At 33.4% G+C, this 26,295-nt stretch overlaps 2 protein-coding genes and 1 long non-coding RNA gene across 3 annotated transcripts; 2 read left to right on the top strand and 1 right to left on the bottom strand.

Moving 5' to 3' along the window:
• Positions 1-13,297: 13,297 nt before the first annotated feature.
• LOC108200072 (ATP-sulfurylase 3, chloroplastic) lies at positions 13,298-17,149 on the top strand. Its single transcript, XM_017368132.2, has 5 exons — positions 13,298-13,855; positions 15,243-15,648; positions 16,076-16,336; positions 16,498-16,584; positions 16,764-17,149. The coding sequence occupies exons 1-5, from the start codon at positions 13,362-13,364 to the stop codon at positions 16,899-16,901; spliced, it is 1,386 nt and encodes a 461-aa protein (XP_017223621.1). The 5' UTR covers positions 13,298-13,361; the 3' UTR covers positions 16,902-17,149.
• Positions 17,150-18,727: 1,578 nt separating this feature from the next.
• Positions 18,728-22,106, bottom strand: LOC108199630 (putative calcium-transporting ATPase 13, plasma membrane-type). The gene has a single exon (XM_064083526.1). It carries the CDS (start codon positions 21,931-21,933, stop codon positions 18,895-18,897), a length of 3,039 nt encoding a protein of 1,012 aa, XP_063939596.1. The 5' UTR covers positions 21,934-22,106; the 3' UTR covers positions 18,728-18,894.
• A 1,770-nt stretch (positions 22,107-23,876) lies between these two features.
• On the top strand, positions 23,877-26,103 carry LOC135148352 (uncharacterized). The gene is made up of 4 exons (XR_010286460.1): positions 23,877-24,018; positions 24,455-24,501; positions 25,740-25,908; positions 26,007-26,103. It is a non-coding gene; the product is annotated as an uncharacterized LOC135148352 (long non-coding RNA).
• Positions 26,104-26,295: the final 192 nt, after the last annotated feature.

The raw sequence follows: 26,295 nt of genomic DNA, 5'->3' as shown, positions 1-26,295 counted from the left end.
CACTAGAGTAGGGAGATGGGTGGGGAGAGTATAGGGGATGGGCATGCTTTGTTTTGGTTGCAAGGAAAATTGTAGGTTTCCAAAAATGATAGGGAACAAACAATATATTAAGAATCGTAGAGGGGTAAGGTAGATGGGTAAATTTTGTTTGTATTTACCTTAGAATTTGGAAGAAATGTGTTTTCCTCAATTCCTAGAAGAATAAACGCAACACAACATAGGAGAGGAATAAAGTTTCGAGGTAGAATATTATGGTTGAAGCGAGACAAAGACTAGAGATAAAATTTACATATTTTAAGACGGGGCAGCATTGTGGGCGAGATTTTCATTTTACATTGCAATTATGTGTAACATCCCTTGTTGTTTCCTATGTTGCGTCTAACCATGAATTGAGTGCGTGCGGTGGACCCCACACACACTCTCCCCACTACTATCACCGGTGTCATTGTGTGCTCGTTTTGCTTAGGATTTTTGACTTTTGCCAACAACATAAATGTGGTTCCTCAGATAATAAGGAGATAAATATCGGCCAGAAAATACATAGAGCTTTTGCCAACGACATAAATACACTTTCTCAAGTAATAAGAAGATAAATATTGGCCAGAAAATACATAGAGCCGGTTTGCCCAGCTTTAAGCTGGGGTTTAAAGTTGTTTCCAACTTAAAAATTCTTTTTAAAGTTGAAGAATGTTTTAGTCAGCTTAAAATCAGAAATAAATCAGAAACTGATTTAAAGCCAGAAGTTAGTTTTATTTCATTTTCCCAACATTCCATCCCATCCAACAAAACTTAAATTTACACCGGGGCATGCAGGAGTTCGTGGTCATTCGTCAATCTCTTCTCTTCCCATTTTGCAGCATCCAATTAAGTATTCACCCTATAGTGGTACTGTGGTAGATATCATAACAGTCGCATACTCCATCAACCAAGCATATGTCCTCCATTAGTGACCTCTTATCTTTTAAAGATTCACTTGTCCTTTTAACAAACATTATTACTATGAATTAAAATTAGCTCTCAACTTTTCAGTTCCTAGGCTAAAATTACTGACACTTGTAACTTTATTAAGTAAAAAACTTTAATATAAAAGCTGCCCTATTACAAAGTCCCATAATCTGTTGGCATACTTAAAGGCTAACACAACATTAAAGTGCACCTAGAATTTTAGTACTACTACTCTTTTGCAGCCGAGCTTAATATCTTAAAGAGGATTATCAAAGAACCAAGAAGTTAATGTAGGGTAAAAGAGAAATGGTGAGAAACTGAAAAGTGAACACATCTATTTACTACAAGTCCACAAGCGCCACAGCTTTACGATAAATTAAAAGTTATATCAACGAAAATAAACAAGACTTTAAGTCGATGGATCCCCTCAAAACAACTAGAGAAAAGAGACAACACATATTTGTAATGCCACATTTTTTGACAGTCTTTTAGTAAAGGGTGAATAGTTTATCAATTATTGTTGTTAAGGGCAAGCTGCCAGTATGTGTATGGATCCCCTGTGTGTGTTATATTCTGGGTAGCCAGAAAATAAGGTGAATGTTTGCTCGATTCGAAAAAAAGAAATACTATATCCAGAGCAAAGTTTTTATATACAGAGCAAACAAGCATGAAAAGACAAAACTGACCTCGTGCATACACAATAGCAGTCAAAAAAAATAATGCTAAGGATAATATCATCTTTACATACTTTTGTGCTCTGGATATAACATTTCCCCTCAAAAAATTGTGAAAAAAAAATATTGTCTAAAATCTTATTTCGGTCTTAAAATTGATATATACTCCCTCCGTTAATCCTTAAGTTTTACCTCCTGAGTTCTGATTATTTTAAATTTTGGTACAACACTTAATTATATATATATACTGGTGTTTTAATACCTAATTTATTAAAAAGTTCTGATTAATTTTTAAAAAAGTTTCACAAGATTATCAATTACAGTCCTCCAATTTAACTAAAAAATCTTGAATTTAAAACAAAAATCTCGATAAATTAACAGATTAGTTTCGATCCTATTTTTTATGATCACAATATATATTTTATATATGTATGTATATTAATCTTGATGCAACAAAAGACTTTCACCCAGCTGCCATAACTCCATTGTCCCCCATGGAGGAAAAAGTCTACTGTCTCGCCCTACAGTTGGTACTGTTGAGGCAATATTGCATAGTCGGGACCAAATTTATAGTTTATACGGCTTTAGCTTTTCTGCTGCATCTTTTTAGTGCTGTTGAGTCTTGAGCCAGTCGATTTCTAGAGTTAATAAGTGAGATTTTTTCCCACATTTACAATGTCATTTTCGATATCTGCAGTTCTCCAGCAATTTCTCCATCGTGCAGTCCCTCGTAATAAATACTTTGCGCATCTTCATCAACCAGGCACTTTAAATCTTGCATTGTCTCATTTTACATTTCTTTTACCATTTTCACATGTAATTTAAGATATGTATAAAAAATGCTTTGAATTTTTAAATTTTTCTTTAATAAATAAAAGTTTGTAATTCATAATTTATGATATTTCAAAGAGTTCAATTTTTTTTAAAATTTATGCTTTCCTAACCCAAACAACAAGATTTCATATACCCCCTCTCATTTCTTTACAGTTACTATTTTGGGTTGTCCCTCTCATTTCTTTACGTTATCATAAATAGTAAGTTTTTTCCATCATTACACCCACTATCTTCCCCCATTATCTCATATTTAACAATAAAAACTACTATTACACCCACTACTTTCCTCCGCTATCTTAAATCTATTATTAAATATTGATGGGTCCCACCACTTTACCCACTTTTCATCTAACTTTACTCATTTTTCAAACATTGTCTTGGTCTCCTTGTCCCTCTCCAATGTAAATAATCGAGGGGGACGGAGGGAGTAGTGATTATTATTACAATACATGCATATCAATAGAGTCATACTCCCTCCGTCCCAATAGGTAGTATACGTTTGGTGTAGACACAGAGACCAAGAAAAAGTGTAAAAAATGAGTAAAGTTAGATGAAAAGTGGGTAAAATGGCGGAGCCCATTTGTATTTAATTATAGATTTGTGATAGTGGAGGAAAGTAGTGGGTGTAATAGTGTTTGTATTATTATAAAATGAAGATTGTGGAAGAAAGTAGTTGATGTAATAGTGTTTTACATTATTAAAAGTTGCTATTTTAGGAATGTATAGAAATGATGGGACATTCCAAAGAGGAAACTGTATAAAAATGATTGGGACGGAGGTAGTATATATTTTTTATTTTTTTTTCAGGAAACGGAGGTAGTATATGATACTCCCTCCGTCCCTAAATACTTTTCTCATTTGTACTTTTCACGTTTGCCAATACACACATTTAATCAATAATATTTTTAGTTTTGTATTAGTATTAAATAAAAAAAATTCACTATATTAAAGTACTCATAAATACGAATCCAACAAGATCACTCATGACTATATTTTATCTTATAGATTAGACGTAAATTAGTAATTTGTCTCATGTTATGAACAGTGCCGACATTTCAAACGAGAAACGTTTTTAGAGACGGAGGGAGTAGTATCTAAGAGTGTAAGATTATTTAAATATATATTTATATAATTAACTAGTCAATTGTAAGTTTTTACTAACAAACAATGAAACACGAGTAAAATGCATTTTTGATATTCACGCGTCATGAATCCATATTTATCCAGACGAGTAAGTTTAGTTAGCCATTTTAACTGAATGTCTTGTCAATCACAGGTCTATCTGCAATATTCGTTGTAGTACCTTGACTTAACGCCTAAAGGTTCTGGAATCAATATTTATTTGGAACCAACCCAATATTTTTCGAGGCACGGACCATTTTACCTCTGCAGTAAATTTAAAGGTGAAACTGTGCCAGCATCTTAATTCACCTTAAGCAAAGAAGAAATTCACTGTATTGGCCACAGTAGCAAAACTGATTCCCGTAACATTCAAACTTTGGTAAGTTTTTTATCCAAGGACTTTTCTGTAAAGTGAAATAAGTGCTAATTCGTAGTAAAAATAAAAAAGATTAGTATTAAATTTAAGTAATCGAATAACTTATTTTCATTAATATGATATTTTTTGAAGGAGTTCAAAAATAAATCCCTGTGGATTTGATCTAGGGCTGTCAAAAAAATCCGAAAAATCCGATATCCGTCCGAAAAATCCGTTACCGTATTCGGGAAAAAGCGGATATAATCCGTATCCGAAATAAAACGGATATTATCCGAATTTGAATCCGGGGATTGAGGATACGGATATGGATATAGGCGTATCCGTATCCGAAAATATCCGCATCCGAAATTATTTATATATATATTATAATTCTTATGTAAATATATTATATATTATTATTTTATCATATAAATTTTGAATAAAAATTAATATTTAAAATAAAAAAAAACATTAACTTGCAAAAACAAAAAGCAATTAGAAGGTGCATACGTACACACTTGCGCAATACACACAGTCGACCCTCCAAATTCTAAAATACCTATCCTAATCCTAAGTTAACCAGCAGCCAGCTCTTTTCTAACCCTAATCCCACTCTTATATTTTAAAATATGTTCATTCTCTCTCCCTTTTACGATACTAGAACCCACGATTCTGTTACTAACTGAGCCTGACCTGTTTCTGCTTAGCTTCATCATCCCTAAATCTTCGTTCGGGTTCTGGGGTTGGTGCTGATTTGTGTTTCGGCTTCTTGGGTTTCAAAGTTGAAGGCTTGAGTTTCAGTTTGATATTTGGTTACGAGTGGAAATGACTGAAGATCTAAAAAGCTTATGAATCTTGATTTTGATTGATTTCAGTGTATTTGATTTCTGGGATGTTTGAAAAACGGATCCGGATATTATCCGTATCCGGATAATATCCGACGGATACGGATACGGATTTTTTTATTCTGAAATTTGCGGATACGGATCCGGATACGGATCCGGTTTTTACCTGGCGGATTCGGATACGGATATGGGTAAATCCGTATCCGTTTTATCCGTTTGACACCCCTAATTTGATCATTGATCCAGAATAGATAATATCATACTAATGTGGAGTTAACGTGTGTTTCGCTACTTAATAAATGATATCAAGAGTTGTGTGATGTGATACTCTTGTGTTGAATCACGTATAACTTAGTCACAAGATTGGTGTTTTCTAATTTCAACCTCGTTTAATATAGTGAATGTCCCATCTTATTATCCTATTAATATAAAGGGTGCTGATTTATGCACACCCTTCTATCTACTTGGTACTAAAATACCCCTTTAAATTAATGAATATTTGGTTGAAAAAATAAGACACAAGAGTAATTTGGTAATCTTAAAAAAAGAAGAAGATTAATTTGGTACAAAACAAAAAATAGGATGTACATAAATAATTTTAAAATGTGCATATATCCACACCCTAGTATAAATGCCCAACAAATTAATTTTAAACGGCAAGGGAGGATACAAGTAATGAGGCATTACTTGTATACAGCTGAACCAAAGTACACTGATCAATGTTCACTCGAATCACTACAACATTGACATGCCACAACCAACCATTTTCTAAAACACTAGTAAAATTATCCATTTCTCTGATTTACCAATTACCAGTCCCTGTCTGAATTCATATAAAAAATCATGGTAAAATGACAATAAAACCAGCTCGGAACTGTCGTCAAGTCAGAGAAATGAGGGATAATTTGGTAAATTTCGGCAGAGTAATTGGACCAAGTCTCATATGTCTGCATCTAAAGGCACTTAATTTGGTAAAAGCAGAACAATCAGATCTCTAAAAGCAACCAAAGTACTTTCACGCCCCGCTTTTATCATCATTACAATTTACATCCCCTTTACACTTTTTTGAGAAAAGTAACAAACTGTTTGAATCAATCCTCACCATTCATTCCTCTTGTAATTACAACCCAAAAATTGTTGCCGTCTGTGCACATTTCGGCCCCTACCACTATCTGTAGTCACAAAGGTTTGGCCCACTATGATTGTTACAGCCCAAGGCCCTATTCCCAGAGTAGTCTCTTCTATGATTCATTATTTCATTCATAGCCGCTATATATTTTTTTTCTGGGTTTGTTTAGGGTGTACCATGTGCACATGCTAAGCGCGGAATTTGATATGTTTGGGAGTTTTTGATTGGTGTGGTTGATGTATTTGCAGGGGGTCCACTATTATTAAAATATGAGAGCCAATCAAAATATCTCAAACTTATAAAATTTTGCGCTTAGCATGTGTCCATGGGTACTAGAAAAACCGTTTTTCTTTTTGCATTTGTTTCATATAAGTATATAACATATAAACAGCCTATTTACTTATTAAGAATTTAAATTTCGCATCATAAAAAAAGTGATATATATAAATGAGTCCGGGTGCATAAAGCTATTAATGTCTGTCATACCCAAAAAACTCGCTCGACAGTTTAATTCTAAATTTTTTAATATAAATATATAGAATGTGTTACAGTGGTAAAAGTACTAACTATCGTAATATAACTATCATATAATAGGGGAAAAGTACGAATTAGAGGAAGTAAAAATCAACTTTTACTTTGCAATTTTATTGGAGAAGAGAAAAGGGTGTTTTGTTGGAGGCGCAAAAAGGCAAAACTCCAGCTTGAATGAAAGGGATTTGATTTCACTTTTCCTAATATTTTATTGGATACAAAAAGATGTATGTTGGATAATTAGACATTGGACAAAGACTTAAAGAGTGTGTGAATTCTAGTCTTTTGATGCATTTGCGTGCCTCCGACAAGTTGGTTTTTTCCTTAATCACAATAACTTTATTGCATGTGTGGAGATAATAGAGCGACAGACATGTTTTGTGTATCTATATCTTAGATTTTCTTTAGACCGAATCTAGGTTCGCAGAATGTTAAAACAAGTAATAGTGTACCACGTGTGTAGTTGGTTACAAATACTGTGCACTGTACCAAAATACTCCATAAAAATTGATCGATTAGTTATTGATTTTTGGAAGAATTTTCCGTTTGGAAACAAAATATAATAGCAGGAAAAAACACGCCACCAGGGATACACAATGATGAATCCTAAGATACACATGAGCCTTTATTGGCACGACTATGAGCATGCGCTATCTTTCAAATTGAAACAGGGGTTTGAGCCTGTCTAAAAAAAGAAAAGGATTGTAATATTTAAATTCAATACATAAACGATGATAACACTGCATAAAAATTTAATAGTTAAATTTATCTTATCACACAAAAAATATGAAAATATTATCATATCTCACGATAATTTTCAATATGGTTTTAAGTCAAGTTCACAATCAAACTCACGAAATTCGAATTGTGCTTTTATACTTTCGGCCGGGTAGAGTCCTGTTACCATTTATAACATATCAAACCCACAACTAAATGCATACTGGATCCAACAACTAAATGCATACTGGATCCAACAGCTCACTACATGTCGGTCCAAAAATACTAGTAAATTCACATACATTAGTGATTTGTTTGTGCTTATAAAAACTCAAATACCTTCTTTTCTAATCGATGGTGTAGGATGTTACACCACTCCACTACAAACTTTCTTATAATAAAGATTGAAAAATTTTAAAAAATATATAGTGAAGCCAAATTTAAAAACAAAGTTCGCCGATTGATAATATATATCATATTAGAAATGGACGGATCGAGTGGAATCATGTGTGGAAGGTGTGTTTTAATTATGTGAGGTAATTTTTTAAATAAGATTCATAAGAATTTAGATCAATCTAATTTTTAATTTTCATGTTAATTTTATTTATATTTAAGTAATTATATCTGTTTATAATACAAATTTGTCCACGTTCTAATGTATATAGAAAGTCGACAAGAGAAGAAAACTTAGTTAAAAGTTGTCACAGACTCATATGAGACAATCTGGGCAAGGAAGATAATCAAATGAAATGCTTTATATTCGGTTATAAATCATGCTGTCATGTACGGTAAAAATTCTATAAATTAATAATATCATGATCGGAAAAATTTATTAATTTAGAGAGTTATTAATTTATCAATAAATTAATAATTATTAATTTAAAGAGTTTTTAATCAATTATACTGTACATACCAATCAAAAAAGCATACCGTATGTAAATTATTACTAGCTTATAACTCGTACAAGGCACATGAGCTTTTTGATTATTTATAAACTTTTAAAATATATTGTAAATGGTGTGAGAGAATTTAATTTATGAATAATAAATTAAAATTTTCAATTAAATAAAATTTGAAATTATGATTTGTTTGTAAACCAGAACTATTGTAAAAATATATAGGTTCTCTTTTCAGACTTGTTTTTGTAAAAAAAAAAAAAAAAAAAAAAACTTGTCACACCTGTTGGATCATCCGACAGTGGCGATGCAGTATGAAATACACAATCACAGTCATTAATGGCTTCAAATAAACTATTATAATCAAACTATTCTTTTTCTCGTATGTATCATGCCAAAGTATTACATTATTTCTATCAAATTTTAATATATCTTGAATAGAATATGTGACGTCAACTTCCAGTAGATTATATTTATAAATGTATTTCATATTAGAATTATTATAATGTGATTTAAATTTGGCTTATCAATTTTAAACAATATTAGATAAAAATAATTTTGTGACGGTGCGATTTGTACGATTCTACAATTAAAACTGGTAGTAAATATTTATTTTGGATTAAAATATCCGGCTTATTAATTTTGAAATATATTAGATAAAAATAAAATTGTAACGGTGCAATTTATATGATTCTACAATTAAAACTGGTAGAAAATATTTATTTTGAATTAAAAAAATCATAAACATGTGGAAGACAAAGATATAAATTTTTTGGATTTAGAAAAGAAATTATAAACATACAAGTAGATATCAGTTGACTTATAGAATAGAAGTTCATGCAAGTAGATATCAGTTGCCTTATAGAATAGAAGTTAATTTTGTTCTAGTCTAACTGTGCTTATTTGTTCAATATATGATCTAACGGATGATAAGTTTTTGGACCATGCAACCATGCGACCAAATTATCTCACTTACGCTTATTATATATAAGTATATAATATAGGGGAATTATCTTGTATATTGTTTTTTCAATCTTATTTTCAAAAATACTACCTTATCCAATCTTATTTTCAAATCTCTAAAATATTTTCAAAAATACTACCTTTTTGAAAATATTGTCTAAAAATACGGTGGTTGCATATGCAACCATATATGCAACTACAAATATATATATATATCGATTCCAACGATGAGGTCGAAAATGACATTTGAAAACTGGAACTTGAAATCAGGATTTGTAGTTGCATATATGGTTGCATATGCAACCACAGTATTTTTGAAAATATTTTAGAGAAGGTAGTATTTTTGAAAATAAGATTGGATAAGGTAGTATTTTTAGAAATAAGATTGAAATCGTGGTTATGAATAAAAAAAGCCCTTTAATATATAATACCAAATTTAGTCTATTCCTCTTAGAATTAGAATTATATTGCAGCGAATCTTGGGGCTCAGCGTAAATTAGTAGCGAACACATGTTCGTGGAAATCAACAGTGACTTTTGAAGTACAATAAATTTAAGCAAAAGGAATAAATGTTTTTAATGTATTCTTACATGAATATGTTAGAGTATTTAAATGATATCTCACAAGATGGCTTCTCATCTAAAAGGTGTTGAGAAATGTAAAAGGAAAACAGACAACTATTGAATCATATATTTCAATATAGTGTAATATATATTTTTCAGTTTTCATGATTTATTAATTTATGATTTTCTCTGGACTGAAAATTATATTGGAATCTCCCAAAAATTTATTATCTTATTATTTTATCAAATTTTTAATTTTTACATAGGCCCAAGTCGGGACCGGACAAATTTATTATTTTACAAAATTTATTAATTTACCGAATATTAATTTAAAGAGTTTCCACTGTAATTGTGAGTTGATATAATCAAATTGTTAAGCAAATACTGGATACTGGTGGGAGTTGTGATTAGCCTCTCCGGTATATAAATAAGCGTAATGCCACGTGACTCAAAATATATTATCAAATATTTTTAATAAATGATGTGACAGATAAGTGTAAGATTTTGGTTGAGTGATTAATGTATATACAAGAGGGTCTCATTATTATCAGAACAAATACAACCAATCAGATTTTGACACGTCATATGGGAAGAAAATTTGGGAATATTTTTGAATATCTAGCATTTTTCTATAAATAATGGAAAAATAATAATCATCGAATCAAATAACTCAGAATTAGTAAATGAGAATTTCTAACCCTCAGTTTTACCTGAAAACTTGATAACTTTGGATTATGTGGGTTTTAATTGTGTAAATAGTTTCGGCTCAATGGTTTGGGCCACAAACCCAAACACATGACAATTGTGTTTCCGTGCAAAGGATGACATGATTTGGGCCTATGTGGGTATATAGTTTTGTGATCCAATCAGTAATCTGTTTGAGACATTCCCTATATCCATACTGGACTGTAATGTACGCAGGGTAAATAAAATGCAACTCCCACGGTTTCGATAATAATTTATACTATTAAATACAAAAAAAATTATCTACACATATATGACATTTAATTTATGAAAAGTGTTAAGTACTCCAAAAAGTGTTCTCAATATTTTTTCTCAATTCAAGTTGACAATATATGATTAATTCCATTCAAATTTAATAATATTGGATCATGTAAGCACATAAATTCTCTGATTAAAATTAGTAATCTATCGGCCACATCATTTAAACAAGATATTGCTAACAAAATTTGAAAGATAACATTACTCTTAATTTATAAATAACTTCTCAAGTACATTCTTTGACTATTTTAAAACATTTATCCCGATGGCACTTAAAGTCCAACTTAAAAAAACTTGTTTTGTGTAGTAAAAAGACTATACAATTCTAATTTTCTTAATTAATCATAATCAATTACTAATATGTGTCATCCTTAAATCAATATGGTTAAGTTGAACGGGAAGAAAGAGCAAAGTTCGTTTTGAAAAGCAGTATAAAACATGGATTATAGGAGTATGTTGCTGCCCACATGCACACGACGATGATTAAAAGAAGGTTCAACGACTTTAAATGAAAATTCCACGTATGAAGACATGGGTCGTTGGTGCATCTCTGACTTTCAACTCAACGAAGATTCTGGGAAGTCATTTCTAAGGCCGCCATCTACTATTTTATTCATCAATTATCCTCCTTACGATTTTTACATATTATTCACGTTTCGTACCGCTGATTAACGTCGTTCTTGTCCGGTCATAAATTAGCTTTATCTTTCGAGTCTTGCCCAATTACAATTTTTTTTTTGTATTCTGTAGTCCGTTGATCTGATGGAATTAGGGCATTCCAATCGTAACTTCAAATTTTATATTTCTTCACTTTTAATTTTATAAATGGAGTAATCAATCTCTAATCATTCATTACTTTATTTTTATATATAAAATCATTTACTATCCTCCTCTATATATGAAGTTGAACTACGAAGATAAAGCAAAAGTTAGAGTAAGTCCAACAGCTGCCCTATTTAGTGTCCTAAGTCATAATATAAGACACTTGATTAAAAATATTGGTCCAAGAGTGTCCTAGTGATGCCTTAAAACACTAGGACATCTCACAAGTGCCTTATAAATGAGGCATCACTAGGCATGTCCTAAACCATGTCAATGAATAAAAAATTAGTTTCCTTTCATCTCTTTCTTCCCCTCCTTTTCATTTCCCTCCAATAATGATTTAAATATATTATTATTTTAATAATAGGGCTTGTGGATAAGGCTTCTTGTTGGAGTGAATGTATAAAAGTGATGTTCTAAACTACTAGGACATCATATTTTATTATTTTTTTAAGGCACTCACTAAGACACTCTTGGACTTGCTCTTACTATATTTATAAAATGAAGTAATGATTGGAGATGGTATAAAGATATAAAGTGAAAAAGGTGAAAAATGAAGATGAATTTGCTTTATTTATAAAATTATGTGAAACTGTTGGACCGTTTGGAGGGCTTCAAAAAAATGTTTGTTCCTTATATATCAGAAGACAATTATAAATGAGAGATAATTTTTATTAAATAATTTTGATATCAATCAATTTATCATTTGAGTATAGAATAGAATTAGAGATATTCTTTATTATATCACTGTAAAATTTGATTTCGTCAAGAATATAACCACATGTTTATATACATATATGCTAGTGTGCTTGAATTTTTCACGTATGACATCTTGATATTAAACAAATATAAGTCTGAAGTAATTGTATTTTGTTTACCTTAAACAAAATATTATATAAAATCAAATATAAGATACAGATCTATCGAAAACAGAAACAAAATATGAGGTAAAAATCAATTACAGAGCGGAATCACGAATAACAATATATATATATTTTTTTGAAGTCGAATAACAATATCTTTAAAAAAACATTAGTCCTGTACAAAATCCAAAATGTCAAAGTATTCCGGCGGAGTATTTTTTTTTTTTTTTAAGTTGGATAATTAGGTCATGAGGGAAAATAGGAAGTTTGTAATGGGTGTCCAGGTTCATCCTCCCAACACCAGTACAATTATAGAATACTACACTTAAAGTGGTCATGCGGTCATGCCCCACGACATATACAGGGAATATTTTTATCATAAAGTACGGGCTCTACCATTTTTTCAAGGAATCCATGCACATACAATTCGTCATTTAATCAAAAAAATGGCCCTTCTTGACATATGGAGAGTTAAACATACGCTCCTTTTTATTATTAATATAGATAGATATTATAGATGTTATAGATCTCATATTCTATTTCAATTTATTTTTGCAATAATGTAATAAACTGGTCGTCGATTTTAATTGAGTGGTTTATGTATATATAGAAAATAACTAATTATATATTATCAACTAGATTTTGTGATTCTTTTTCTTAAAATATCTAATCTAACATTTTTTAATTTAAAATAAGAAACTATACGGAATTTGAAATCTCACAATCTCGTATATTTATTGAAACAAGAAACAATAATATCGGTATTTCTATGGCATGCCCATGGGCACACAATAAACGCTAACATCTATGAGTTTGGTGCATTCTTATTGGTCATGTAATCATAATTATGGATGACCCCCCTACATTTACATCAATCCACCCAATCAAAATCCACCAAATTCATAAAATTTTGTGTATATTGTGTGCCCGCCCTTGGACACACATTAGAAAAACCCATAATAATAACATAAAATTTCATTTCCATAATTACCCTTCTTCCTCTCTACTACTCGTATATATAGGCTACAAACATAACACCCATCTCTGCATACAAACTAAAGAAACACTTATTACACACAAACCAAACAAAACCATCATCAATGGCATCCATGTCTGGTTTCTTCTTCAAAACCCAACCCCAAATCCACTCCTTCCCCAAAACCCAGAAAGCCCATTTCACCACCTCTCTCAAACTGCCCTCCCTCAAAAAAACCCGACCCACGACCCGAATCTCATCCGGGTTGATCGACCCGGACGGCGGCAAGCTGGTCGAGCTGATCGTAAAAGAATCAGAACGAGATTTGAAGAAGGCCCAAGTGGGTAATTTGCCCCAGATAAAGCTGTCCAAGGTGGATGTGGAGTGGGTTCATGTGCTGAGTGAAGGTTGGGCCAGCCCATTAAAAGGGTTCATGAGAGAATCCGAGTTCCTCCAAACTCTTCATTTTAATTCCATCAGATTGGATGATGGGTCGCTGGTTAATATGTCTTTGCCTATTGTTCTTGCTGTGGATGATGCTCAGAAGAATTTGATTGCCGGGTCGGGTTCTGTTGGGCTTCTTGATTCGGGTGGTAACCCGATTGCTATTTTAAACAAGTAAGTTATTATTATTATTTTTAATGTTTATATTTGTTGTTTTATCATCAATGCAACGCTGAAATGTTTACAGGATTTTAATAAAATGGATTTTGTGCAAATGATATATTGGTGATTTTTTTTTGATTTTTTTTTCTCTCATAATAAACAAAGAATGTATTTTTAAATAAATAAATTGAAAACTATTAACGAAAATGTATTTATCCATAGGGTAGCTGAACTTTTAACTGATCTTTTCTTGGCTTTTGTATTGAAGATAAAGAATATGGAAATTGTGTTTGTGTTTGAACTTTCTGAATTTACAATATTAGATGATATTTGTATGAGCTGCAGACCTGCAGTTTTTGAATTCTATATATGTTAGGGTTCTGGAATGATGATATTGGTAGATTATTTAGTTGGAAATGAGTGGATTGCAGGGAGGTGTGTGGGTATCCATGGAATATTTTTGACTTAGAAGTTCAAACTTAGGTGTGTTAGAAGAAGTAATGTGTTGATTGACATTGTTTCCGGTTTTCTGATTTTAGATACAACATTTCATGTTTTCTGTTTTTTGTCTCTAAAAAGCTGTTGTCAGTTACATATTTTCAACGAACTATTTTCAAAACATGGCCAAACACCTTATCAGTTTTCTGAAAACTGTTTTTTTTTTAAAAAATGAAAAAATCGAAAACAGTTTTTTAGTTATGAAGCCCGACAACAAAATAGACCCTTTTTTATGTTGACATTTCACTATTTCAGTCACAGCCTACGTAAATAATCACGCCAGTCTTGTTTCTGTTGGACCATAAGGTCTCGAGACCTGCATAATCATTTTTTCGACTTAATCAGAAGCTCATGGACCGTATTTAACATTGACATTTCAGTTGTGATTTATATGAACAATCATGCCAGCCCATTTTTTGTTGGACTCTAAGGTCTTGAGACTTTATCAATGTGTAAAGGATTATTTTCATCTATGTTCAACTTTTTTAGCAAGAGTAGTAGAACTCTTAACTATATGGTTGATTGGTCCCTGAACTTAGTCAAGCTTACAAATTTTTATAGATACTCATCTAGAGATGTACTCCATATCGACATGTCACCATCTGCTATGCTAAATCATTAGACTTTATTCTCTTTTGAGCTTCATTGAAAATATCACTAAGATGACTTTAAGTAGTACCTCTTTTGGTTAATGCCAGCAAATATGTTATTACAAGAGCAGTTGGTTTATCCTATAAAAAGTAAGTATATGTAATATTGGTACAAAACCTAATCACATTTATCCATTCAGTTGGACTTAAAAATTTTCGTCTGTGGTTCATTCACATATGTTCTTCTGTGCTCATTGTATACTGCGGTACAAATTCCTTACATATGGTTGTTGTACATTTTGTCATTATAGTATTGAGATTTACAAGCATAACAAAGAAGAAAGAATAGCAAGAACTTGGGGTACAACTGCCCCTGGTCTGCCCTATGTTGAGGAAGCCATAAAGAACTCTGGGAACTGGCTGCTTGGAGGTGACTTAGAGGTTATAGAACCAATCAAGTACCATGATGGTCTAGATCGTTTCCGTCTATCCCCTGCTGAACTCCGCGAAGAATTCACTAGAAGGAATGCTGATGCCGTGTTTGCCTTCCAGCTGAGGAATCCCGTGCACAATGGTCATGCTTTGCTGATGACTGACACACGTCGTAGGCTTCTTGATATGGGCTACAAAAATCCAGTCTTGTTGCTTCATCCATTGGGAGGCTACACAAAGGCAGATGATGTTCCTCTTACATGGCGAATGAGGCAACACGAGAAGGTTTGTGTACTAAGCCGTATTAAGTATTTTTAAATATATGATTCCGGTCCCCAATTTTTCTATATTGTACAAGAATGGAACTACGTAGAATAGCCAATGCAAATTGTTAACAAATGTGAAATGCGTCTTTGGTAAGCTCATTGCCCTGGATGCAAGTCAGTGACCACACTATGTTCTTTTCCCTTTTCAAGTAAATTTTTGTAGCAGAGATCTCTATCTCGTGTATGAACTTATGAACCTCTCTGTTGTTGGAAATGTATAGTTCTGATGTTTATAATTATTAAAGGGAACAGTCAGATTATCAGAGGACTGCCATATCAATACCACATATGAAACATACCTTTGCTTTGGTATCCCGAATCTGCTATCTACTTTGAGTCTTTGATGCACCCCTGCCTAATATTGCTCACCTGTTTCTGTTTGCCAGGTGCTCGAAGATGGTGTGCTTGATCCAGAGAACACTGTTGTTTCCATATTCCCTTCCCCCATGCATTATGCTGGTCCGACTGAGGTGCAGTGGCATGCAAAAGCTCGAATCAATGCAGGTGCTAACTTCTACATTGTTGGTCGTGACCCTGCTGGCATGGGCCATCCACTGGAGAAAAGAGATCTGTATGATGCTGACCATGGGAAGAAGGTTTTGAGCATGGCTCCAGGCCTGGAGCGGCTAAACATCCTTCCATTTAAGGTACCTAATCCTCGCCAAAAGAATAACTTATCCATATTATTACCATCCAACAAATTTTTAATTTTAAAAAGCTCATATATCCAAACAGACATATGTTACTGGTTTAAGGGGCTAATGCAAAATTTTTAAGATACTGAATATTTGAGTTGTGTCTACTGCAGGTGGCAGCATACGATAAAACTCAGGGTAAAATGGCATTCTTTGATCCATCAAGGGCAGAAGACTTTATCTTCATTTCCGGCACCAAGGTATTAACAATAGGAAGAATATTTAATACAATTGACGTAATTGCATAAAAAAAATACTTAGACAGTCAACAAGTCAGACCTTGCATCACCTCCCAAGTTCTTTCCGAGTTCTGTTATATTTTAAATTCATCCTTATATTCACAAATGGTAACTTAAGAGTATTTGCCTAAATTGTACAGATGCGAACTCTTGCTAAGAATAAGGAGAGCCCTCCAGATGGTTTCATGTGCCCCGGGGGTTGGAAAGTGTTGGTGGACTACTATGATAGTTTGTCTCTCAGTGAAACTGGAAAAGTGCCAGAACCTGTTCCAGTTTAAAGGAATGAAATTCGTCGAAATGTAATTTGATTCCATTTGCCGGAATCGGCAAAACGAGTTCTCTCTCATCACTTCAGAATTAGTCATAGCAAACCTCCGGGAGATGGAATATTACCTTGCCTCCATTTAGTGTGTATAATTATTTGTGCAAGGTTTATGCCGCGAACAAAGTTCAATTCTAATTATGGGCCATAGAGATGATGTTTTGAGAATTCCTTCACATTATGAGAGTATAGAGTTTTAATTTACTTTGGAAAATGTTATATCTAGAGCAGTTTTTTAGAGCAATTTGCAGAAATTTGTACTGAAGTTGTATGATTTATGTGGATGCAAAGGGGGAGACAATTGAATTTGCTCTGGAAACAAAATTGTTGCTCTGGAAATAATATTTTCTTTACTGTTGTAAGAATTTTCTAGTGGGGTTAATTCTCAAAGAAAGCTAAAAAGAATGTGAATGTTGTGCATTGTTGGATCCAGACAAAGATAACCTGCATTGGATCTCATATCGACGCATCACCCGATTTGAGAATTTTTTTGGATTAAAGAGTTGGGTGATTTGGAAATCGTTTTGGATAAAAAATTTGGATACCTAATTGTGCTCAAAAATTAAAAGTGTAAAACAAAGGATCATTTTCTGATTTATAATATTCCTAAATTCTCGAAACTTTTAAAAATTTGCTAACTGTTTGCAGAAATCTCATACATTAAGTGTGAATAAATAAAAAAAATAAAATTTTATATATTTAATAAATTTTTAAATGAAAAATATTGAAGTGGACATTTCAAAACAAAATGCAAAGAACTGGTATATTAAAATTGAAAATCAACATTAAGAAATTAAGGTATCTACTCCGTTGTCCCGATAGACCCGGGTTCTGCCAGAGAGATTTGGGTTCGACTCTTGTTCATCCAAAAATATTGCAAAAAAGACTAATTTGTAAGGCATATCGAACCAAAGGGAGTATTATATAACGTGTCGTATTTCCTTGTGCAGATGTTCTTTACTCTGAGGTTCTGCAGCTCCTGATCATGGATCTCCCAAAGAGGTATATTTACATTAACAGCGAATTATAGTATTACACGAGCACTACATATTGTGATATCGATATAAGAACATGATCTATGGACACTGAACCTGCTTTACAATCTACTAATTATCGCTATTTAATATATTGCTTTTGCAATTAAAATTATCACATGCTACCAATTCACTATCTATTTTTCAATCGACTATTGAAGCAGAGCATACAAAATTACTTGTAGTTTTAGAGTGTACGGTGAGTGTTATGGTGATCTTGGAAACTGAGTGATATTGTATGTTGAAGAACTGGGACAAAGGTCATAGTTGCATAAGTAGATATACTGAAAACACAAAAAGGGCGTTTGATTCATGTTTAATGAGGCTGGTTAAAAGAAACCGGAACCTCAAGCGCCCATGTGTCGGGTGTTTGGATTAGTCATTTTGTGGTATCGAATGGGAATCACATTCCCATTTGATGAGTAAATCATTCCTTCCACACTTGTTGGATTCCATTTCAATACCCTTCATTCCCGCTTGGCTAATGCAGCCTCGAACTGAAACGATAAAATATTGAAAGACTATGGTACTAGGTCTATGAAAAATAAGGAAAAGGTTTGATCCTTTCTACTGCTGAATCCCTTGTATGGTTTCTTCTAAACATTGTAAGTTCAGGAATCAGGAATTGTTTTGTAGGTGGAAATCAGTTGTTTACAAAAAATTACATTGCAGAAATGCCCAAACCATAGGAAGATTAGAACATGTCCTCTCAGAACTAATTTCAGATAGTGTCTACTGTTCAGGGCTGTCATATAATTGCAAAATAAGATTTTATAAATGTATATAGTTTTTGTACAAATATGAATGTAAAGAATTCTAGGGTAGAAAATTGAAAGAATTTAATAGAACAATTAATAATACACAGCGACTTATAATGACTCTAAGATCTTGATATGTTATCTATGCAGACGTCCTTCAAGTTCTTCCCTTCAGAAAGCTGAAGAACGGTTTCTCTGAAACAGGTATGTACTTTACCAGGAAACCGATAGGCCAAGATAGAATAGCTATACCGATACATGCTCCCCATTGTCCCCAGTTCAGTCTCTCTGTATCTGCAAACTTCTTTAGAAATTCTACCATCACAACTTGGAGAACGATTGTGATCCCGATAATTCCTAGAAACAGCTTATTCTTGTGTATCCCCTCGAAAACGTTCTTCTTTTCTAGCTTCCTTGCATTGAACTCGTTGAATACTTGACAAAGCACAAAGGTGTTGAAAATCAAAGTGTCTTTTACCTTTTCGTTCACATTGAAAATCTTTTCCCCTCCAAATTGCAATGTCAAGAGAACTACAATCTGGTAAAAGGCTTGAGCTATCAGGTTCCTCCACATTATATTTGATATGAGTGGCTCTGTACGACCCACAGGCCGCTTGTCCATAAGCTCTTTGGTTGGCTGTTCAGTAGCAAGCGCAAGAGCTCCCAACGTGTCCATGATTAGATTCACCCAAAGTAACTGGACTGCTGTTAATGGAACTTCTCCAGATGATATAGCTGCCACAAAGTTGATTACAAGAGCTGCCACATTCACCGTAAGCTGAAACTGAATGAATTTCTGGATGTTGTTGTAAACACATCTTCCCCATCTCAAAACAGTTGCCACAGATGCGAAATTATCATCCAATATAACTATATCTGAGCTCTCTTTGGCGACCTCTGTACCCTGGATCCCCATAGAGAGACCAATATCAGCTTCTTTTAGTGCAGGAGCATCATTTGTTCCATCGCCAGTAACTGCAACGACATGTCCCTTCTGTTTGAGGCATTGTACCATTAAAAGCTTGTCAAAAGGCGACGATCTTGCCATCACACAAATTTTATCAACTTTCTCCATTCGCTCCTCTTGGGTGTAGTTCCTGAATTCCACACCCTCAACCACTGCTCCGTCCATGTCCTGGTCGTGCCTTAGTATCCCACACTCGGTGGCTATTGCTTTTGCAGTAAAGACATTGTCTCCTGTGATCATCTTAACATTCACACCAGCATGTTGACAATCTTGGACAGCTTTCCTCACACCAGGTCGGCATGGATCCTTTAAACCAACTAGACCCAATAGGGTCAAGCTGCTGTCTTTTAGTTTTGCCTTCCCCTCATCATATTCATCTTCGGAGACTTGTGTATGTGCAAATGCTATGCACCGCAGACTACTAGCAGCCATACCTTGAACAAGTTGATTAATTTCCTCCCTTTCAGTATCATCTATAACTTTCATGTTTCCAAGTGAGTCATAATAGTGAGTACACATTGCTATTATCATCTCTGCAGCTCCTTTCCAATGTACATGCATAGTGTTGTCCCCATTTTTTCTCATGAGAATTCCACTTCTCTTCTTCTCCGAATTGAAAGCTTCCACATGTAGAAGTTTATAGCTCCGTTTCAGTTCCTCCATATCCATATTTAGCTCTAAGACAGCCCAAGAAAGAATTGCCTTTTCAGTAGGACTACCTGAGAACTCCAACTCCGATGCTAAATTGGCTTTGTAAACACTGCCAGTTGTGTTTAAACCAACTCCTTGGTGGAAGAGCTCAACAATACTAGCCGCAATAGTATTATAACTGATATCTTTCACAGATTCTTTTCCAAGGCAAAACTTAGTTACCTTCATTTGGTTCATTGTGAGAGTACCTGTTTTATCAGTACAAATAGTTGTGGCAGAGCCCATGGTCTCGCAAGCAGACAACTTCCTCACCATAGCCTGATCAGCCATCATTCTTTTCATGGAGTAAGCAAGTGTAAGGGTGACTGCCAAGGGCAATCCCTCAGGTATCGCCACGACTACAATGGTGACTGCAGCAGCAATTATCCCCACAACACCATTAATCACATCGTCTGCCTTGGTCTTGCTTCCGTTGAATTCAGTCTTTCCATCATCGTCTTTAGTATTCCCAGTAAAAAACCTAATCAACAAGACTACAAGTACTAGAAAAGCTACTGCTAAACCAATCTTACCTATTGATGAGGTGAGTTTGTTGAGCCGGGCTTGGAGGGGCGTTTCTTCACTCGAATCCTGACTAATTGAACTCATCATCTCTCCCCATGTTGTATTCATGCCAACAGAAGTGACCACAAACTTTGCATATCCATCAGCCACTTTAGTACCCGAAATGAGAAACGGATTTTTGTCAAGATTAACTTCGACATGATCACTTTCCCCTGTCATGCTTGCTTCATCAATCTGTAGAGAATGACCCTCTACAAAAAGTCCATCTGCAGGCACTTGATCACCAATCTTCAAGCAAACCACATCTCCCACGACGATATCAAAGACAGAAATCTGCTGACGCCTCCCTTTCCTAACAACCTCCACTTGAATATTGTTGCTGACCTTAGACAACTTGTCGAATTGTCTGCTCTGCCTGAAATTACTAATTGCAGAGACAGATATCACTAGAAAAACGGCTACAAATATACTTCCCCCGTCGTACCATCCTTCTTTAGGTCCATCTTCTTTCATTCCAAAACCAAGAGAAAGAGCAGCACAGACAAGGAGAATGAGAATAGTTGGATCCTTAAATGCTTCAACAACAAAGCTAAAGAAAGTCTTGGCAGGCATCCTAGGATACGTATTAATCCCAAAAGCTTCCTGGCGTCGTGTAATATCATCAGAATCTGCATCTATACCATGCTCCACATCTGTTTTAAGAGCTGCAACTAAACCATCTACACCACCAAGACTCTCTAGGTGGTCCAGATCTTTATCCTTTACCAATCGCCCAAGACTTGTCTGGTTGGCCTTTGGAAAAGAAGCTGAAGAAACATCAAGAACGTGATCTTGGCGCGCTATTTTCACGTAATTATGATGAGGTTTCGATGTGTTGTTAGCATGAGAGAAGGCTCTTGAAGAGTATATAGTTGCAAAAGCCAAGTTCCATCTTTTTCTGCTGAGAGGACTGATGGACTTGAGTTGCTGCAGAGAGTCCATGCAACGATGATTCAAATCAATTATAGCAGACATCTTAATTGATACTTGCAGGAGCTATGTGTTTAGTTGCGGAATCGACAAAAACTCGAATCGATGTAAGAAATTGAAGGATGAGAACTGAAGAACAAGTTTCTGTAAAAGCTTACGAAATTAAGTTTACAATTACTAATGTTTCATGATCCATATCCATATATATAGATCTGAAGTTTACTGTACTGGCTTCTAAGAACTTTCTTTCGGATATGTGTGCGCGTACGTATTCTTGTGTTACACATTAAAGAATTAAATAATACTACAAAACGAGTAAGCTTTTAAGTTAAGTAATCGTTACTTTTTCATCCAGATAGTTGAATTTTATTATCATAAGGTGGCCATGCAGTTATTGAGTTTATTCACATCCCTTTGGTTATTTAATATAGGAGTTCCTTTGACTTTTGATATATGTAGGCTGTAGCAGGCTTTTCTGATCATATATGATTGTTGGTGCTTATCTCAAGCAACGACTCTCGTTATGCTTATACAATTTCTATATTGTAAATTCTTTATAATTTTATCTTTTGACATTATACCTTGAATTGATACACAAAGAAAATATTTATGCACCATTGCACGATATCTAAGAAAAATAGGCTAAAAAGATGGTAATAGCACCTCAAATGTAGGGTAATATTATGTTAATAATATAACTGATTTTGAATAATATTAACAAAAGTCAAAAGTTATGAAAAAAAACAAAAGTAAAAGCTCAAAAATGCTGATCTTGAATTGACTCCGCATAAACTCTACTAACTTTACCTTTCGAATAAATAAAATTAATTTTGATAGATATTATGAAAATCTCAATTTCGCAATGCATAAATTACATTCAACTGGGTCAAGTAGTTTGAGTTTGCTTAAAATTTTGCTAAATCAAATTTAAAATGATTTATTACTCGTTTATATCTCAAAAGTTTAAGCAAGTATAACGCGTTTATGTTGTATCAAAATTCATAAAACTGAATTTTTTTTCCCCACGTAAATCTAATTCAGAAGAGGCTGAGGACGGGTAAAGATTAGGTATAAGAGGATATAATTAATCATAAATATTTTATAAATTTTATAATTTGATTTATGCAGGCGGCTTTTTCGACCGGCTTTTTTCTGACCAAATACAGTTGAATATATTATTTACAACCGTTTATTTTCAACCAAAAACGGTCGAAAATAGCTTCTAATCAAAAAAACAGTTAAAAATAGCCGTTTTTCTTGTAGTGCTAGATACATATATTAGAGGATGTAGAAACAACGCTTCAAGATCTGAAGAACCACAAAAAAACGTTGAACAATCCCCAAAATCCATTACCTTATGAAGTTCAAGAAAATTCATCAGTGTTTGAATATCATTAGATTTAATAAATTTTATATAATTCCAATTGAGTATCATTGGATTTTTAAGTATAATTTAAAAGCCTAATTAAATATCATTGAATTCTATAATTTAAATAAAAATCTCAAAATTTCAATATATTTTTTTTAAAATTTCAATTGATTACGGTACTTTCATGAACATAAGAGTTTTTCTTAAGAAATATCAATTGAATACATCTCCCCGTTCAAGTGATTTAATCATCAATTCGAAGTAACTAATAATAAAGTCCAATCGAGTACGGTTGGATAACTCAGTGGTTAAAAGTTTATCCTCTTTCGTCCCAGGTGCTGGGTTTAATACTCATTTATAAGACTATAAACCATATTTTTGTCAAAAAAATAATAATAAAGTCCAATTAACTGATTTTCTTGATTTCAAAATAAAAGAACTGCTCTTAGGTTTTCAGACCAATTTTAACTATACATATATATTTTCGTAAAAAACAATGAATGGTTATCTATTGTATATTTATATGTTATAAAGAAATGAAATTATGTCGGAGAGTGTGAATATGTGCTCTTTCACCCATAAAATATGTGTGTTTTCGTGTGCTAATTTTACAGAACTTCCTGAAGCTGAAAGACAAAGCAGCAGCTTTGCTAACTCAACCAATCCAAAACCACTCCTGCATATAAGTAAGATATCCACACTACCTCATCAGTTTTCATACGAGGGAACTTTCCTCTGCTCTCATCCAACTAATTCCCCAGGTACGTTTCATTTCTGGATCGTTTTTCAATTTGGGTTATGTGCCGAATGATCATAACAACTATAATGAGATCATACTAATGAGGTTATTATTATAATTATTTATAGTGCACTCTTAATTACTCTATCTTAATTTTCTCTTTTCTTTTCATTAAGACATCTTTTATTAAATTGACTAAGACATCTTTTTATAGAATTGGTCCTCAACCGATAAAAATTCTTTTTATCATCAATCGATAAAAATTCTTTTTCTGTCTTAGATAATTGAACTAAATTCTTTCTTCGTCATCAATCGAATCATCGTTTGCGATCCTCGATTCGTTAATGATCCATAGATTCGATTTTATCATAAATCTCTCTATGTTTCTGCATATAATCAGCCTATTGATCTACTTTTTTTTTTTTTGGTGCTAATTGCCTATTGATCTACTTACAAAGCCTGGAGGAGCACAAAGGCTTAAGTTGCTATGCCAGTTCTCAACCAGGTGACTGTTGTTTAGCTTAAGCTGAAAACACTATGAGAGTGTGAGTCTCTTTGGAAACTGAGTGAAATTGTATTCAGAAGAACTAATTTTATTTGTATGACTGAAAACATTATATGTAATAAGAGTCTCTTTTTATTACTGTACTCCACAGCTGCCATGTAATTTGCTATGGAGGACTATATATATTAAAGTACAGAACATGAAGATACTGAATTGTTGAGTGTATGTTTAAAATACTCTATAATGCAAACTAAAACATCCATTGGTAAAATAATATGTGTTGGGATCCAAAGGCTGGAATTAAAAATATGCTCCCCCTACCAGCACAAAAATTTTGCTACAAGGAAGTTTGGCTAAAATTTTGTTCTGATAGTGGAATTAGAATTTTTAATCCCAGCCATTGGATCAATGATCCAACGACGGGAAAATTGATGGCTGTATAAACACTCTATAGCATACATATACACCATACAAATTTCTGAAACATAGTTCTATGAAACCTGATTAAAGTGAGTGTCACGAGTTAACATAAACAATCCCTCTGCTCTAGAACTGCTGGTAAGTGTGTAAGGCTGTAAGCTAAGCGGATATACTTTGTATGTTTTGTTTAGAATCATGTATCATAAAACTTCACTCCAGCATTCCAGCCAAGAAAGGTACTCTACTCTAGCATAAATATGAATGCCAGAGTAATGATAATTTAGAAGAGATTTGCCCCGTGTCATACAGATGACATAGTGTTGTTTCATATATGTTTGTAAGCCGGAGAGTGCTACCAATTTTCTATCTGCTGGAGTTTTTTGTATATATAAACATTGAAGGCATAACAACATGGAATATGCATCTGAGTGAGTCGAGATGGTGATCTTACAAACTTCTTACTGTTTCTTCCACACTGCATAATGTCGTGTTTCATACATGTCCTTCCGACAATGTCCTCTCCTAATGATATAGCTTCCGGTCTGGCACGAAGTTGATAACAAGAGCTGCCACAACTAGTCAACTATAGTCAACTGGAACTGAATAAATTTCTGGATGTTGTTGTAAACACATCATTTCCATCTTAAAACAGTGGCCACTGGCCACAGATGCCAAACTATAATACCCCATTCTACGAGTGGATACACTCAGTACGTTTTGTTTGGATTGGTTTCATATTTTTGTGAAATTAAAAGAGAAGTTATGAGGATTTACTAGATAATCTAGTAAATTTTAATATATCATATTATCTTCTGCAGATGTTCATCAGATTCTGCAACTTTATGAAGCTGATAATGGCTCCTACGGAACACACATATATGTACTCAAATAGTTGTTCTATGGACACTGCACCTCACTTCAACAACATAGTGGTCCTATAATGCAGAACTATCTTTCAGGTGACTCGGAAACTGGACGCTTGTTCAGGTTCCACTCTATATCTTCAATCTTCATCTAGCTCTAATCTCTTGCTTTTGTAAAATGTTACCAATGTGCTATAATTATAATTTTTTCCAACTCTGTAGGCATAAAAACAAAGTAACTGCAGTACTGGAATCTGCACAAATGATGACATTAAAAACCTTATACTATATTTTATACACATCATAATTTCATGCTTCATGCATGTCCTTTGAGCTATTTGATGGTTCCTGGCTTCCTGCTAAACATTGAAAGTTAATCAAACATGCCAAATTTGTTCAAGTAAAAATTAATTGCTTCCAAGTAATTAATTGCTTAAGAAAATCAAAATTTGTACTGTCAGACTGATTATAAAGAGTTTCTAGAGCTGCCAAGTAATTGCAAAAAAAGTTT

The sequence above is a fragment of the Daucus carota genome, chromosome 8 (assembly GCF_001625215.2).
Source record: "Daucus carota subsp. sativus chromosome 8, DH1 v3.0, whole genome shotgun sequence".
Lineage (NCBI taxonomy): Eukaryota > Viridiplantae > Streptophyta > Magnoliopsida > Apiales > Apiaceae > Daucus > Daucus carota.
This window is presented reverse-complemented; position numbering and strand designations above follow the sequence as displayed.

Bases quoted from the DNA above. Each gene is read 5' to 3' on its own strand.
- LOC108200072 (XM_017368132.2), top strand. From the start codon at position 13,362: ATGGCATCCATGTCTGGTTTCTTCTTCAAAACCCAACCCCAAATCCAC. The intron at 15,649-16,075 runs GTTTGTGTACTA...TCTGTTTGCCAG, and splicing joins GAATGAGGCAACACGAGAAG to GTGCTCGAAGATGGTGTGCT. The intron at 16,585-16,763 runs GTATTAACAATA...TAAATTGTACAG, and splicing joins TCTTCATTTCCGGCACCAAG to ATGCGAACTCTTGCTAAGAA.
- LOC108199630 (XM_064083526.1), bottom strand. From the start codon at position 21,933: ATGTCTGCTATAATTGATTTGAATCATCGTTGCATGGACTCTCTGCAG.